Source organism: Tetrao urogallus (assembly GCF_951394365.1).
Source record: "Tetrao urogallus genome assembly, chromosome: 6".
Classification (NCBI taxonomy): Eukaryota; Metazoa; Chordata; class Aves; order Galliformes; family Phasianidae; genus Tetrao; species Tetrao urogallus.
Window position 1 is genome coordinate 4,267,619 of NC_136819.1, and position 18,130 is coordinate 4,285,748.

Sequence of the window (18,130 nt, forward strand, 5' to 3'; positions counted from 1 at the left end):
CCAGTAGGTAGATAATAGACAACAAAATTTTTCAAAGCATCTAACTGATATGCACAAGAGCTCTATTTTCTACCTGATTTAAGACTTGAGGCTAAGTGTTCTAACATGCTTTGGTGTCTAAAATTGAGTCAGTCCTCTAACAGGACTTTCAAAAGCAAGGATCCCAGAGCATGAGCTATGTTTCTGAGCAGGTCATGGAGTACCTTTCTGAGATGTTGGGAGCAGAGATACTCTTAAAACCTGGCTCTCCAGTGCCCACAGTTCTCTGCATTTGTATAAGTTTTGAAAATATGAAGGCTCCTAAGCCAGTTCCATGCATTTAAAAAAGCCTTTATAAGGGCTAAACGTAAGATTTCATAAGGGCTACAAATTATCTGCTCTCATTTAGCATAGACACTTAAAGATTATGTTTTGCTGCTGAGCATTGTAAGTGTAATCACTGCCAGTGATTTCTGCTGATGCTTGCTAATATACACAGTCTTCTGGAATTTTTATTTTTTGTTTTATATATATACACTATATTAGGAACAGATTATATATTAGGAACCAGACCACCAAGTGCAGAAATACAATGGCATTCCTGTATTTATTTTTTTTCCCAATTGATATTAAAGGACTAAAATCATCGTGAATAGTGTGGTTCCCCATTTCTTTATTTTGGTAGTACCTATTGCTTGCAATGAGTCATTGAACTGAAAAGCCAGAAGAAGAAAAAAAAGGTCAGTCAGCTGAACAATTTGACCTCACTCGTTGCAAATATATAGCTTTATGATCATCAGTGGAAACACAAGCAGAGGGAGAAAAGCATTGTGCCTTCGGAAGGAAGAATGATCCTGCATCACTTAGGCATGCTCTGAAAACAAGTAAGACAGTCGCTCTTCAAGCTCAGAATAGACAAGAAACTTAAATGCTGGGTATTGCATGTACCTCCTGAGTGCCTGCCACGGACACAAGGTCTTTCACAGAGCAGATGCCTGTCCCTGACACGAGCCACTGTGTAATTTACACAAAATTGGTTGTTCCAGAAACCATGCACTTGTGCAATTACAGAGACCTGAAAAGCATCCCTGGAGTGCTCACACAGGTTTGGATACCAACAGCTTCACATGCTGGGTGGAGCGTGTCATTAACAGGCACAAACCAGTGATGGTCACCGACAGCCTTGCATGCTAAATAGAGAGTTCTAATTTCATCTGCTATGGGGCATAACAGCATTTCTCTGGTACTTAAAGCTCCAATAAAATTAAAGCTTTGGAAAATACAGCCTTTGAGTTGAACATTGTCACTTGCTGTTGTGAGCTATCCAAACACTCCTGTCCTGTGGTATGCTTTGTCCCCACACCCTGCATAAAATCATAGAATGGCCTGGGTTGAAAAGAACCACAATGATCATCTAGTTTTAATCCCCATGCTATATGTAGGGTCGCCAAACACCAGACCAGGCTGCCCAGAGCCACATCCAGCCTGGCCTTGAATACATCAGGGATGGGGCATCTGCAACCTCCTTGGGCAGCTGTTCCAGTGTGTCCCCACTCTCTCACTGAAAAACTTCCTTCTAATATCTAAACTAAACCTCCCCTGTCTCAGTTTAAAACCATTCCCCCTTGTTCTATCAATGTCCAGCCTCGTAAACAGTTGTTGCCCCTACTGTTTGTACTCTTCCTTCAAGTACTGGAAGGCTGCAATGAGCTCTTCCCAGAGCCTTCTCTTTTCCAAGGCAAACAAGCCCAGTTCCCTCAACCTTTCCTCACAGGAGAGCTGCTCCAGCCCTCTGCTCATCTCAGTGCCCTCCTCTGGACCCGCTCCCAGAGCTCCACGGCCTGGACGCAGCACTGCAGATGGGGCCTCACAAGAGCTGAGCAGAAGGGGGCGATCACCTCCCTCCCCCTGCTGGCCACCCCTTTTCTAATGCAGCCCAGGGGCTGCATGCACACGCTGCTGGCTCATGTCCAGCTTCTCGTCCACCCGGACCCCCAAGTCCTTCTCCTCAGGGCGGTTCTCAAAGGGTTCCTTGCCTAGTCTGCATAAACACCTGGGATTGCCCCAACCCAAGTGCAACAGCTTGCACTTGGCCTTGTTGAACCTCATTGGGTTCACATGGGCCCACTGTCTAAGTCTCTCTGGATGGCTTCCTTTCCCTCCATCTTGAGATTGAAAGCCAAACCGAGCGTCGCAGATGTTGGAGAGCAACCAGATGTATTTTTAGGCCTTGCTCCCATCTAAAAATATACTTCAGTCATACACTTCAGCAATGCCACAAAGGCCTAATGCCGTATGGAGAGCGGAGCACAGCCAGCTGCTGTAACTGGGTGGCTCGACCCGCCTAACTTGAGCTTTGTGATTAAGAAATCCTGCCCTGAAACTGCTGCTGTGCGCTGGTTGCTCAAGGAACACAGATCTGAACAGGTTTGTTGCACAACATTGTTACTTAAGCCAGAGAAATCTGAGTGTACAAAAAGCTAATCTGAAGGAAGGCTTCGAGATCTGCCCTGAAGTGAAATAAATGCACTGAGCCAACAGAGGGCTGGAAAGTACCCTTGATTACTGAAGAGATGAGAAATTGGGGGTGATAGCCTGAGGGATGCAGGTGGAAGCTGGCTGGTTGTGCTGGGGGGGAAAGGGGAACAAATGGATTACAGAACAGCCACGTTTCTCAACACGTGGGTCTTTTTCCTGAAAGAAAGGGGGAAAAAAAGGAAAAGAAAAAAGAAAAATCAAAAACAGCAGTGCTAATGGTGCCCGGGCACCGCCCTAGCCAAAATGTCCGCGCCTGAGCACAGCCCCACGTCGGGTCGCCACAGCGGGAGGAGCAGCCTCCCACCGCTACCAAAGCGGCCGTGGGAGGGAAAAAGGGAGAGAGGAAGCGGCGGTACAAAGCGAGCTCCCCAGGGAGAGCCCCGGCTTTCCCCGCTCCGCCCCGCGGCACTGCGCATGCATCGCCGCCCCTGACTCACCCCGCTGAGCTGCGGGAGGCGGGCGAGCCGGGAGCGGGGCGAGAGCGGCTGTGGGGGCAGCCACCATGAACCGCCTGGGCAAGAAGGCGAACGAGACGCTGATAGAGATGGCCCTGTCGGCCGACGGTAGGCACGGGCCGCACCTAGAGGCTGGGGTTGCGGCTGGTCTCGGTGCCCGCACCGTGAGGGCACCGAGGGAGGCGGGGATTCGCCTTTGCGTGGCAGCCCCACCGCCGCTCCTCCGTCGGGGTGGGTGGCCTGAAAGCGTTCGGAAGGGATGCGATGATGCGGGTGTCGGCTGCGCCCTGCCGGCGCGGGGCGGGGGTTGGGTGAGATGATATCTGCCGCGGAAAGATCTTCCTGAAAATACGATGGGAGCCGTGCTTTGCCACCGGTCTCAGAAGCGAAGACCTCCTGGCACGGGACAACCACCGCCCCGCGTGATGGGGCTCGGTCTTGGGAGCTGTTTCTCCCTCGCAAGCTCCGTGACATCGCTTCTCTTTGGGAAAACCTGTTTTGAACTCCTCCAGCAACAGTGTGGTTGCCAAAACCCTCGACAAAATTGTTTGAGAAAGCAGTGCCTGTGGGTGCTACCCAGGGACAGCCGAGGGGGAGCTCCCCGTGTGCCATCTCTGGCCCTACAGCCTGCAGGCTGCTTCCTAAGCCCTGCGGGGAGCCCTGAGTCATGGCCCGACCCGCTGACTGCTAGCATGGAGCAGGGCTCGCCTGCTTTCCTGAACCGGCCTGCTTTCCTGAAGGAGTTGGAGACCAAAACGTGTTTAGTCAATATGTGGTAACCAGGCAGGGAGTGATGCTGAAAGTCAGGAATGTGAACTTAGTTCCACAGTGCTCCGTTTTCCCAGGAGTGTCATGTGTTGGGCTTTTTTTAAGTAATAAACCTTGAACCTAAGGAGTTGGGAGGGGTTTCAGTGGGTGAGTGTGATATAGCAGCATTCACCATTATTGGCACATAACTGTACATAGTCATGCACCAATTCAATTCACTTTTTAATCAAGCACTTTTCTAAAACAGATAAAGAACTTAATATGGGCTAAAGGGATTGGACTTTTAGCAGCTTGCTCATGTGTTATTTAAAAAAAAAAGTCTGGATTAAAATCAGATAAAATCTGCCCTTCCAGCTGTGGTCTGCAAAAGTTAGCAATATGCATCTGTTACCACTGAGGCCTCTCCAAGATCTGAATGTATGCTTTGTACTCTTAAGGAAACCTAAAGAGGCTTCCAGGCATAGATGTCAGATGTGCCATCACACAGTCGTGTCTGGGTGAGGGTAAATGGGAAAAAGGCCGAAGGAAAAGCTGCATTTTTGCCTTTAAGACATGTTCATATCTCGATGTACGTGTATTTAATTCTGGTTTGCTATTGCATTTAATTAAACTTGAATGCTGAAGAACAAGTTATGGTAGTGAAAAGCTACTTACTAGCAGCAGAAAGTTGAGCATGCACTCTGTGTTTGGAACTTAAGTGCCAAACCTTCTACTGCAGAGGAAGTTCTTTCGCTTCCTGATGAATGAGACCAGTGTGAGGTAATAACTTCCACTTTGAAGTGTGTGGTTTTGCTTTTCATTCAAGATGAGCATCATCTACCTGAATATTAAGGAAAAAAAAGAAGTGAACTTGCAAAATTCCAATGTAAGTATCAAAGGAAGAAGATGCAGTATGTTGTTAGGAATGTTTCTTTTGTGCTGCCTTTCGGCATTATATTTTCTGCTTAAGATACGAATGCCACAGCTTCTGGAAGCTGGCAATTGGATCTGTACTGTGTTTTGAGATGTAGATCCATGCAGATGAATGCAGCTTAAAGAGCATGGAACACATAAGGGGAGCCCAAATCCAACTCCTGCTCTATAAGGAAGGAAGAGGTTATTCACATTCCCTTTTGGTAGTAAAGAACTGGACTGATGCCATGGCTCATCTTTCAAAAAAAAGGTACCTGACTGCTCCACATTCAAATATTTGCCTACGTGCTTTGTCTTCTTGCTTGTTTTCCTCTGAGAAAGGCAGAAACATGCCAGGAGAGGTTGATAGTGTGACTTCCAAACAGCACTTGTGCTGGCTGCTAAGAAGGCATCGCTGCTCAGGGCCAAGTGCTGCTGATGTTTAAGAGAATGTTACTAACTTAATCGAAATTGATTCATACTTGCAATATGAAATGAAAATATAGGCCTGTGTTCAAAACTACAGCTGTCTTTAATTACTGAGGGAATAATAATTTTTGATCTATTTGTAGAAACTCTGAGTGGGTTATCACCCACAGGAAAAAACTGGAGGGTTAACTAACACAGAATCTCTCTGAATGAGTATTCCCAGGTATTGAAATACAGCTCCAATGCATTTAGACATAGTTCAGCATAGAAAAGGCAAGTGAGAAAATATGCCATTAACCTCACCAAGCAACACATAATTCCTGCATGAGATTTCTTTACTGGCAGAGATGTCACTGCCAGGCACAGTTTAAATATGTGTTGGGCATCCAACAGGTAAGCTTTGTTTGAACAGAAAACTACAGTTTGTAATAGGAAAATCTGCTTTGTGAAACAGATTCCAACAATTTGCAAAGTACCGCCTTCTACGTTGGTGTGCTCAGTAAGATAATTTTGCTGTGATGCTATGAATGAAAAACTGAAAACTTAAATCCCAGTCCACTGCAGTACTTAAATATTAATTTTATCCTGAGACTGCATCAAAAAATAAAGATTTTCCTTTGGACTGTTGATAAACATTTTCTGCAGCTCAGTGGCTGGCAAAATGGAGCAGCTCCATAGGAAGCTCTGTGTGCTCTCACCTGCCTTATTTGTCCCCTGGCAGTTACGTGGGATGTTCTGGACACTTCTGAGAGCTGCGAAATACAGTTGAATTCAGTCAAGTACAAGAGAACTGACCTGTTTCTCCCATCTCAGATGAATTCTTTTTAGCTTCTATGTAAATAAAAAAAGGGTTGCAGCTTCACTTATAAACAAAATGCTAAGTTTGCTTTCCAAGCAGTCTATCTGACGCTAGCCAGCACTTATTAAGAACTGAAAGCTGAGCTAAAATGTGGATTTTTGCTGTTTGTAATTTGATCAAGAACAGTAGTAATACTTTTTTATAGTAGTATCAAAAACTAGAAGGGTGCCTTAACTTCTCCATACAAATGATCAGTAATTACTAGAACATGAAGGAAAACTGGGATGAGATGCAATAACTGCTGAGAATGCGCTTTTGAAGTTACTGCTGGCAGATAGTTTGTCAGAAATATTTCTTTACATGTAATGTCTAGTTAATGAATTGTCTACAGGTGAGAACAGGAAGTCTCCTACCATAAATGTATAGTTTAGAAAGTATTGGTAATATCATCTGGTGTGCAACTGTTGCAATGTTTTTCTTATATTATGTGGCAAGGTGGTGATGCAGTGAACTTTTCTACTGTTTTTGTTATTGTGGGGCTGAACTGAATAGCCATGTGATTGGCAGGATGTACTTTGCTATCTAGCAGCACCTTCACTGTATTTCAGAATAGCTTTTTGCATGTGGAGATTCAAGGGGGAGTAGGGTCTTTGTGCCCTCCTGATAGGAATGCCTCTTGCAATCATAATACAGCTAGGTAAAGATTTTGAGATGTTAGCTAAAGATGCAGAAAGCTGAATAAAATATCAGGAGTTGTTTGTGAAGATGAATTCTTGGAGTGGTGGGGTTGACTCTAGGTTGGGACTTGGTCACTTGGGATTATACTGTAGGCATGTTCATATTTTCTTGATGAGCCTCCTGCAAGAGCTTTGGGCTATTAGATGTTTGGTGTTGGTTGCTGTAGCGTGGTGGGTGCCAAGAGAAGGTGTGCTGGTAGCTGAATTGGCTGCAGCTGCTGAGATGGCCTAAGGTAAGGCAGACTGTGTGAATCAGTGTGGAGATGTGTGCCCTGTGCAACTGTGGTGGTGTGTTCTAAGTAGTAATTAGCTTTCTTCATGTAACATAAGGCAATTCTTAATTTACCCATCTGAGCAGGGTGAGAGATACGACATAAACATCAGTGCTCAAGTGTGCTACTCATGAGGAGCTGAGAAAATAGCTTAACTCCTTACCAAAGTCAATTCAATACCGTGGTAATCCAGTGAAGGATTTCTGAACCTATTTATATGCATTCAGAATACATCCAAGGGTGAACTTGGATCACTTATCACACTGCATTGGGATAGAAGTGGAACACTGTAGGGCTGCCTTCAGACTGTCTCTCTTTAGCCCCTGCTTTGTCACTAGTTTATGCTACCAGAGAGTTTTATTTTAGTTGGAACTGATGTGCAAGGAATGAGGAAAGAAATTTCCTTAGATCCTATTTGCACAGTTGTCATCTGGTGTTCTCAAGAAATCTTGTAGCTTATTGGGTGATGGGATTTCAGTTCTCTTTGGTGAGGGAGGAGAGGAAATTGAAATACAGTAGTGTGATACAGATCTGTACATGGTGGAAAAAAATAAGAATAGATGAGCGTCTATGGAGAGTATCTTAGGGTAAGGTGCTGTTTTATAACTGGAAATCTCCTGTGATGCCATGTCTCCCTTAGCAGGCTCCCAAGGGTAAATGTGAAATCGGAGGCCTTTGGCAAGACAGCAGAACACCAGCAAGCATTGTGGGTAAGGCTTGTCATGTAGATGGCTGGTCTTTAATTTTCTGCAGTACTCCAAAATTAGAAAAGGCGCTGTGGTTTGTTATTCAAAGGGGTTTTCTTAACTATCAGGTAGGAAATTGGAGGGCTTCTTCTTGCCCATTTACAATGTACTGGAAATATACCACACTGAGAAGTAATGACAAGCAGATGTATTTCACAGACCATCAAAAAGTTGGATGTCTATGCTATTTTGGTCCTGCTAATCAGCTGGTGTCTGCATCAGAAACTATAAGTGATGGGAGCTGTGGTCTACCACCCTGCTTATTTTCTTGACTGGTAGGGGACGTTTCTGTGGGTCTTCTATATGATTTCCCTGCTTGCTCTATGTCGTTTGAGTGACTTGAATAGAAAGCATTGTGTTGCAAACTCATATGCCAATATGTTTCTATGTTATTTAGTAAGAGAAAGTGAAGCAAAATTCTCAGTGGCACGTGTCATTGGAAGTATGACAAAAAGGGTGCTGAAGCAGAGCATGGGGACAGGAAGAACCAAGAATTGCAGGTGAAATTCAATGTCCATCTGAAATTAAGTGTGGCAAGCAGCTGAGGAATATGGCAGTGGACAGAAAGTGGATGATGTAGTTGTTCACAGTGCTTTTCACTTTGTTAGTAAAGGTACGAGTCAAATATGTTCCTTGTAGTTCTTGCTGTTCCTCTCACCATTCTGTTTTTCTCCACTATTGCCCCATCTGTAGCTCACTGTTTGTGTTGCTTTTCTCATACAGCTTCTGAAGGAGATTTCTAATGCTAGGATGTACTGTGTGTCCACAGAATGAATGGTACCCGGGGACCCCCCACTGCTTATGAGAACTGCTGCAGTGGCTGAAAGAAGTCAGAGATTCCGTATCACGTTTCAATGCAATCCATGAATGAATAATGATATGAGATTTTAAATGGGTCTCTAGGAAAGCAAGCCTGTACTTAACACTTTTTTAAGTGCTTGTAATTCCCTTGAGCTGTGATGAAAAGCGATAGCGCAGTTGTCCGTTCTTCCTCTGTTCTGGAGTGCGGTCAGCGTGCACCTGGCATTTCCATATATGTGCACAGCCATTGCTTGAGCTGCTTGTCTGCTTCTGCAGTCAGCGCTGATGAAAAATGGCCTTTGGCATATAAATAGTCTGAATGCAAACAAACACTGCCATAGTCCTTCACAAGCTGCCAGGTCTAATGCAGGCTGCTGTTCTACCACCCTGCTCTTCTGAGTCTTATTTGCCATCTAGGTCCTAAATCTTACACATGTAAAAATACCTCACTTTGTCCAACTACTTTTGGTCTGGGCTTTCTCCTTTTTAATTGCGTTTGAACCTGTCAATTGGTTGGCGTGCCATTCTGCATAATGATGGTACCTGGAAGGTATAAATGCCACATTCCACACTCACAGCACATTTGATGCAGTGGCTTAGACAGGGCTTACAATGCAGTGGTAGTTATTGCCTTAACCACATAGAAACATCATTCAGGTTGTGGTTTTTTGCTAAAAACAGATTTACATAAATCTAACGTATTAAGCTGTGGGCTTTCTAATCAAGATGGGAGGTTCAATGGGTTTATGAAAGGAAGGCAGCTAGGAGTAAGCTTCGAGTTCTAATTCAGAATACCCATTTATTATATTAGAGGTTAGAACTACGGACTGTATTTCATCCAAATTACCAGATTTTGTTAGTTAGATTTTAAAATACTGTTTCTTTTTTTTCTTTTACTACCAATGTGTTGATAAACACCTGTTCTGTGGAATTGCCCATTTAATAATTAAACACATGATGGCCATGAAGTAGGTAATAATTGAAGGTGATTTGTTGTTTTTGGTTGTTTTTTTTGAGGAAATCATAGAGTTCTTTACCTATGTTCCTAGTACATTATCTTGGATCTGTAAGAAAATTAATGTTTTCACTGTTTAGGAATAGCTTCAAATTTTCAGGAGCAGCTCTGTGTATAGACCACTTCAAGCATGACCTTGAGATGGAATCTTTGGTTCAGGAGTGCAGCTGTTACTCTTGCTGATACGAGATGAAGTAATAACGCTTATTGAACTTGCTGGTGAGCTAGCACTCTAGGTAGGTCCCAGTTCCCCTAGGCAATGCTGGCACCGGTTTGGGAATCTAGTCAGGCTGGGATCCTAGTCCCAGGGAACAGGGGTGCAGTTTTATTGCAAGTCAAGCTTATATGAGTATAAAATAGTAATTGTGTGGGATGAGTGACCTTATTCTGGAGCAGTATATATTCAGTTTGCATTTTTGTTAGTGACTCGTTGCTGAATCAGGCTCCCTATGAGTAGAAATCAGTCAGAGTAGGTCCCAACTGACAAGTTCAGCAGCAATCCCATGCTGATCTTTTGGGAGCGCAGGACGCAATGCTGTAAATCATGTATTGATTTAGCAGTAAGTATTCATGTTCTTGTATTGATTCTTCTCTTCCCCTCAGAAAGACAGGTTGCTGAATAATGGAGGAGTTTACTGATATGGTCTCTTTAAGACATCCAGGAATAAAATTTTCTTTGACTCCTTGGTAAGGGTGAATGTTAGGAATTGTGTTCATAGCACAAAGTAGCTACCTCGTTTAAGTTTTTAGTTCACCTAGGGCATCTAGACTCCACTCTAGGAACATGCATAGTTGTGAACTGAGGTGTCAGAGGTTTGCAGAATGGTGTAATGGGTCTCAAAGTCCATTTTGCCTGCTGGTTTCTGCTGAGTAAGAAAGTTGCTATTACAGTGTCTTAAGTCTGCGTTCTGCTTCACCTTGGGACCATCCAGCTCCATTTTGGTGTTTGTCCTTGGGCACTGCTGAGCTCTGCTGCTTGACTTGTCCCATCTATCAGGGGGCTACAGGAGGCCTTGATCTCCAGCAGCACCATTACTTTTTTGTGACAACACTGAAGAAATTGACTCATATTACGATATTTTTATAGGTTAACATCTCAAAATAAGCAATTTGTTTTGCACTGTTTGTTTTCTTGCATGTTATTTTAACTCTTGACTATACTGTTAATACAGATTTTATAAAATAAGAGAATTTTTTCCACTGCCTGTCATACTGTAGCATGAAGGGTAGGTCAGTCATCCATGTGGCATTCCATCCATTTATCTCATTTTAAATGTGTGACTTCAGGCATATCTATGTATTGCTTCCTTCTGTAAACTGCAGCTACTGTAGTGCCTTTAAGAAACTGTAATCTTGGTAGTGCCTATGCCGTTCAGGGTTTTTGGTCCTTCAAAGTGGAATGCATAGACAATTTTTTGAAGGACAACTTGCTCATCCTATTAAAACACTGTTTAATCAAATAGGTTCAAATGTGGAATCGCGTTGCTTTCATTTCTTTATTTATATAGGAAAAATGAAGTCGGGCACTGTAAGCAAATTTAGACTATTGTAGAATAACTCACCAGTTCAGTGCACAAGAAGAAATTCTTCATGCTTGCTGTGGAAATAAGAAGACTGACTTAGTAGAAGTGCTGCTTATTTGTGGAGTAAGCTACATAAATTCTGACAAGCTGTATCAGTCACGTTTGTATTCTGCGGTCTTCAGTCCTGAATGCTAATTTCTGTGAACTGTTTTGGATTACTGTTGTTCATCTAGGTCTGTAATTGAAATAGAAGTGAACTGTAATTCTTCAGGATGACACATTGAAAGTTTATAAGTAGATTGCCCTTCAGTTGGGTACAGTTTAGGACAGTGTATGCTAATGATAGTGGAAATCGAAATTACAGGTCATAGGACACTCGCTCATTTCCACTAATGCACAGCTCCTGGGACATACATGTTTAAGGCATTAGAAATTGCTGTGCATGGAATTGTAAGGCTGTTGGAGACCATTCTTTTAGGTGTATGAATGGTTTCACATCTTGTTACGTACAGCAGAACAAGTTGTGTTGAAGAAGAAAGCCGTTCATTACAGATGATGGTTTCATCAGTGTATCACTGCATTCCATGTTAGGATATAAGAATGCAATTTCTTGACGTGTTTTCAAGATGTATTCTTGTGTAGTGGAAACTATTCTTATCCTCCCTGTTGCTGGCATGGGAAAGCAAAAGCTCAGCTTATATTGCTGAATGAAGGGCCTGGACTGAAAGTCGAGTGCTGAGGTTCAGGAGAAGCCTGTTCTCTGTCCTCTGTCTAATCTGTTGTTCGTACTGCAGGCTCGTCTGTTCAGTTATTGAGGCTTATTGTGAAGAACAGAGGAGGCATATTAAACGTGTTCATGTTAGAAGGGGATTTGACTTGAGACTTTTAACTGAAGCATTTTTTCCTTTTAAAGATGACGTTGCAGTTCTCACCAAGTTCAAGCTGTCGCGGTCAGAAGGTATCACACTAAGCAGCATTACGCCTTCCTCCCTTCTGTGCATGTCCTCTATTGTTACTCTCCTAATTTTTTACTCTTTTACTTACTACTGTTGTTTTTAATTCTGAAAGCCTCTTGGTTAAGAACTGATCAAGCATCTCCATTCATGGTACCTGTTGCAGTTCTGGGTTGTGGCTTCTTTACACTTAGATATACGTTTCCTTGTCTTGCTGCCTAGGAACCTGCTTATATGTTTGTCAAGGAGTGAACATTTAATAATGTTGTATATCTCAACTACCTTAGGTTCTGCATTCTCTTTTTGCCTTTTTGTATGCTGCACCAGCCTTAATTCAGTTTTATTTCCCTGGATTAGAAAGACCAAGAGGATTTCTTCTCACACAATTTGTGTAAGTTATTAGCTGAGCTAATAACCAAAAAAAGCAGTTAATAGTAAAACTCTTAATCACACATGTCCCTGAGGTTAAATTTTCCCGACGACAGAACCCATAATCCAGAGAAGACAACCAACTAGGCTGTTGTAGGTTATGGAGTTGGTTCAAGCCAGCAGTAAAGGCAAATGGAATGTCACTGCTCCAGGGCCGAGGTGCCTGGATGCTTCTGCAGTGGGGAGCTGTGTGATGTTGGGGCTTTCTGCTCCTGGGCTTGATACCTTCAACCAAAGTTGCAGTAGCCAACTGCTTCCCAGTGCAATGGGCAATGCAGGCAGTGGAGTGATGGTGATGCTCCCTTTCTTTTTGGCTGTCCTAGGCAGCTGCCTGGTTGGCTTGTTCTTAGAGGTTCCTAGAGGTACCTGTAAGGTAGAGCCTCTCTCTGCAGGAGTATTCTTGCAGAAACAGTGTCTCAAGGAAATTATTCTGAATATTTTGATGGTTGCTGCTTTTTTGAGTAAAGACTTACAGATTCTTATTATGTTTGTTTTTACCCATTTTGTGCCACGTGTTTCTCTTGTTTGAATGTTTGTGTTGTTGGAAGGTGACATGGGTTCTGTTCTGTTCTGAAGCTGTTGCATTAAATGTTTTCTGTTGTTGGTGTTCTGTCTTAGAGTATAGCATTTATGATGTAATTGGGTGGGAAAAGTGAACCTAAATTAGTTACTTCCACACAAACTTTTTATAAATGACTTGACACTGGTCTTGATTCCTATATGAGAGAATCATAGAATTATTAAGGTTGGAAAAGACCAGTAAGATCCCCAAGTCCAATCCCAGCCCATCCCCACCATGCCCACTGACCATATCCACACCTCCATGGCTCTGGAACACCCCAGGGATGGTGACTCCCCCACCTCCCTGGGCAGCTGTGCCACTGCATCACCCGTCTTTCTGAGAAGTTGTTCCTTATGTTCCTGCACATCAGCATGTACAACAAACTTTTCTATAGGAGCACATATAAAAAATTATACGTATAAGTCTTTCAGACTCGTAAGAAAAAAAAAAAGAAAAAAAAAAAAGAAAAAAAAAAAGTAGGTTTATGTTGTTGGTAGGAGTTAAACTAGCTGTAGTTGTTAGAAAGTGCACCAGATATTCTGTCCTGCATGAGCTATGCCACTGATGCTTCCTTGCTGTCTGACAGGGAGGAGCATGATAATTCCCCTCTGTTGGATTCCTGCTCTGGGTTGTGATGAGCTATATACAAAGGCATTTATCCTTTTCCATTTATGGTGGTGGAGTTATTTAGATACCTGATCTAGGATGCTGGTCTGTCAGTCTGATAAGCAGGGACAGAGTTGTTTGCAAAATCTTCTTAGAGCATGAGCCCAGCTTAAGGGCCTCGGGATTGCACTCCAGAGGAAACTTCTGACAGCATGTTCAGATCCACAGATTCAGCCAACCTCTTACAGTGATTTAAAGGTATTCAATGTAACTTCCTTCATTATGTTAATATTTAAGAGGTAATCTACTTGGCAGACCAACTGTATCTGTGGGAAAGTCAACTTAAGATAATATTCTTGATTCTGCTATCCTGTCTCTATTATGTGGACATCTGTAATTGTGATGTTCAATGCCATCAATCCCTTAGCAACAAAAAAATAATTTAATAGTTAACACACAACAACTAGGATAATTGAACTTTGATTACCAAAGCAGCAAAGGTCTGGACTCTCATTAGGTGGTAACCTGTAGGACATTTGAGGCAAGGAATAATTTTATCTTCTCAAACACAAGATGCTGATGGGTTTGGTTTGTCACTGTTAGGAATGTTTATGTGACTGCAAGTTAATACATGCTGAATGTGATGTCTCATGGTTTTTTCTCCCTTCAAAGAACCATTCACGTAGCTAGATATTTTTCTAGATGTTGCTTTTGCTTGCTCATAGTTCCATGCCTTCTGGTTTTACTTCACTTTCAAAAAAAGGATATTTTTAAAGGCCTGTACTTATACAAATCTCTCTTTCAATGTTCTTTAGGGGAAGAAAGCAATGGACCTTTATGTGAAACCATTTCAACTGCAGGATCTGAGGTCCCAAGTGGCTCTGAGGTAAGGTATAGTACAGGATTAATGTACTGCTGGTAGAATGAGAGAGAAACAGTGCCATGAAAAAGAAAATTAATTTTGATTAAGAACACTGCTGCTAGATTCTCATATGTATATCTTTATACATGTAAATGTGTTTTCTTCCTATAATGTTTTGAAGGAGCAAAACTGTGAAAGTAATGCTGCTACTCACTGAGGAACTTCACAACACAAAGCTTTAACATTAGTGGAAAACAATTTGGGGCTTTACAGCATTTTCAGTATCAGTCTTCAAAGAAGAATCACATGGTTGCTTCGGTGTTTTGTTAATGGGGAAAACATCATGCTCCTCCACAAAGCCAGTACTTAGTTTGATACTAGACAATCAAGGCTCTCTTCCATTCCTGTGCTGCAGGTATTTTTAACAGTATAGCTCTTTTTGAGAAAGCCAAAAGAAGGCGAGTTATAAGAGCACCTCTCCCTTGCAAGATGTGCAAACTGAAATGTGTCACCGTTTACTCATTTGTCTTAGTGCCTCATTTCCTAATACAGAGTACACAATAAATAAATGGGGGTACGTGGATACTATTCAGTTAAGAAAGAAATTAAAAAGGATTTTGAAATATTTTCTGAAATGGATGTTTTAATTTCTGTTGTCTAATTTCTTAATTGTTGTTGTGTGTTTACAGGAGGATAGGAAGAGTTTTAGATGAGAATAGCAATAGCTGCTTTGCTGAAGTATAGTCTTAAGTTGCCTATGAGCCCTCATCAGAAATGATGCCATGGAACTGAGTGCTGGCAAAGTGTAGTTTTGTTATGTTTTTAGAATACCTTTCCTCATCTGCCTTTGAAGGTGAATTTAAAGTTGACTTTGTTAAGGCAGGACACCTCATCCTTCTTAGATTACACAGATCTTTGTTTTGCTAGCACGTGCACCATATCACCCACATGTTTTTTTTATGAATCTACAATATTTCATCTGTTATTGTGTTCAGTCTGCTTCCTCCCCTTCTATTGTATCAGTCCCACAGTGATCTTCTTCTCCAGGAAACATTTTGTTGAACAGACATAGCAAATACTGTACTGAACCCAAGCAGGCATGAGCTCAAATTACACTGTATGAATCATTGCACCGTGATAGGCAGCAGAGTCTGAAGCTGTTTCTGAGTTCCTTTTGAATGCCTGTGTTTACATGAAGATTGCCCATTTCACCAAGACTTGAAAGAATTCTGTTTCATGTGGGAAAGGGCAGGAGACGTGGGGAAAAAGGATATGTGACATATTTAATGTTTGGGGACATGGGATTTGAACTTCTTTAATGTGTTCAAATCTTATAGAAAAGGAGGCTTTCATCTTCAGCATTTTCTTGTCTGGGAGGCAGTCTGCTTGCAACAAACACATCCCAGATGCTCTCCGTGGTCAATTCATGCTGTATTTTCTCTTTTTCTACTTATATATGTTCCTTATGTAGTAATTTTTCTTAATTTGTTCTCAAGTATCACAAAGAAATGTCATACTAACATGTCTGTGGTTGACTTAATGACTTTCTCTCTAAGAGGAGACAGAATAATTTGGTTGTTTCTTCAGGTCAGCTGTCCATCTGACACTTGTTACATCTAGATTGATACTTCTCTCTGCTTTACATCACCCTACCGTGTATCCTTTCACACAAAGTCATTCATCAGATTTTTGCTTTCTATACACAAACTTGGCATAAATTTATACAGTTGTTCCTAATCATCTTGCCAAGCACTGTAATCAGCCATGACAGCCTTAGTTTGTAATGATTAATGTCCTTTATATCCAAGCAAAGTGTTTCCATGAATCGATTCCAACAGTAACATAGCCTTCATTTTTTTCATATAATGCTAATCCTTTATCTTGATATGTCTTCACAACTTCAGTTTCTTCTTTATAAACTGAAAGACTTTACTTTCCCTCAGTTCTTTGCTAGCTTGCCTTTGTCATCCTTAATGCATTCCTAGCAGTTGAGTAGGCATGTGAGAAAACCCACTGTCTCTCCTCTTTTTGCAAAGACCTGTTTGAACTCAGGTCAGTGTGTTCTGTTGTTTTGGCAGCCAGTTTGCTTTTCTATTTTACAGATTTGGTGATAGGTGGGTAAATGTCTTCTTGCTTAACCAGGTGCTTAAATTTATGTTCCTGCAACTTGGGTGCACTTTGTATGAACACCTGAAGTCTCAAAGCCATTTAACTTCAGTAACTTCAGTAGTGGAAGAGAGTTACCTGAATTTCCATCAGGTCACAATTACAGCATGCTTGGATTGTGTTTTTTCTCTGCCCCTCCAAAAAAACCCATAACTTAGGATAATGTCATACTTCTACTTGGCAGTAGTAAAAATAAGGTCTCCTGACTAATTTAGAAGCAGGGAGGATTGGGAGAAGTTAACATCTAGATTCTAAAGAGAAAACATTAGCCCTAATATAGTGGCATATTCCTGACTTTTGCAATTTGTACAGTAAAATGATTTGTATACAAGGGACAGTGGAAGTAAAATAAAAAAGAAGGTGAAAAGCAGTCTGTGGTGAAGCCTGTCAGCATTTATGCAGAAGTCGGATGAAGTCCAGAACTCAAAAAGCAATGAAATCTGCAGTCAGCAATGCTTGTGGTCCTTCCTGTATGATTTTGCATTTGTGCTCTAATCTGTTACTACTTTATTTTTTTTTTTTTCTTCATCTGCTTATTAGTCTCCTTATTTATTTACTTAACTCTCAGGGCCAAAAGAAACAAGGGACAATTAGGATTCAGCAGGCCTGGATATTAGAAGCTTTACAGCATGAATCATTTCTAGATGCTTTGTCATGCAGGGAGGCAAAGAGGTCTTTTCAGCAAATAGCAGGCTGGAAAAGAGAAAAAAGGGACGTGGTAGGAATGTTTTCAGATAGGTGCTGCAAAGGGATCTGTTTCCAATTAAGTCTTTGTGAAATCAATTCATAGACAGCCACTCCCATTAAGGATAGACAACTGTCCTAATTTAGTCTTGAAGCAGAATCTACTAAATTAGTCTTTATAGAGTTCCTGTTCCAAGAAGTACATAAATGAATCTTAAAGACTTCAGGCAAATGGGAAGATGAATGAAATAAAAACTGAAAATCTGTTTTCCCCCTGCTTAATGCTTGTGCAGTGAGAGAAGAAAAAAATACCATGAGTTCATTCCATTGATAGCATGTTTGGTGGGAGATGAAAACACAAACCCATTTGTAGTTTATGTAAATCTGTAAGAAGAATATATGGAGGAATACTGTAGAGAAGAGAATATATTAGACTTAGGAAGGAAGATTTTGAAGTATGAAAGACCAGGTGAACACTGCTACCACCAGTGTCAAAGTGTTTGATTTTTGGCTTTTATTTGAAGGAGTTGGGGTTATTTGAGTGTTTCTGAAAGCACTATTTAGTTCTTGTTCTGGAGATTGTACTCTATAAAGAGAAAAGCCCTGCTGTGCAGTACATGGACTTCAGCACATAGTGGAAAAGTGGTCTCTGTGCAGGAGTTTGAATGGACAAGAAATAGTATGCTGACTGTCAGGAACTTTGAAAATCCAGCTTCCATGACTTATTAATTTCAGATTGTACTGAGAGTGAAATAAGTTCCCTAGATTATTAGGAAAGCAGTTCACCAAAGTCTTGGGCTAGACTTTGACTGCTGTATGCTCTCATTTCTCAGCATACTCTTTCACTAGGTATATTCAAGCTCTATCTTTGAGTAAAGCTGTGTGGGCAGCTCTTTAAGGATGTCTAAGGCCCAT

At 41.8% G+C, this 18,130-nt stretch overlaps 1 protein-coding gene across 1 annotated transcript in view; it reads left to right on the top strand.

The window, feature by feature from the left end:
- Nucleotides 1–3,019: 3,019 nt before the first annotated feature.
- Nucleotides 3,020–18,130, top strand: part of ANO5 (anoctamin 5) — a gene marked incomplete at both ends in the record, with an annotated part of 46,791 nt that continues 31,680 nt past the window's right edge. The window contains 3 exons of the mRNA XM_079537215.1: nucleotides 3,020–3,080; nucleotides 11,867–11,911; nucleotides 14,319–14,389. Of these exons, the coding sequence (XP_079393341.1) occupies nucleotides 3,020–3,080; nucleotides 11,867–11,911; nucleotides 14,319–14,389 (177 nt within the window). The remainder of the gene's footprint in view (nucleotides 3,081–11,866; nucleotides 11,912–14,318; nucleotides 14,390–18,130) is intronic.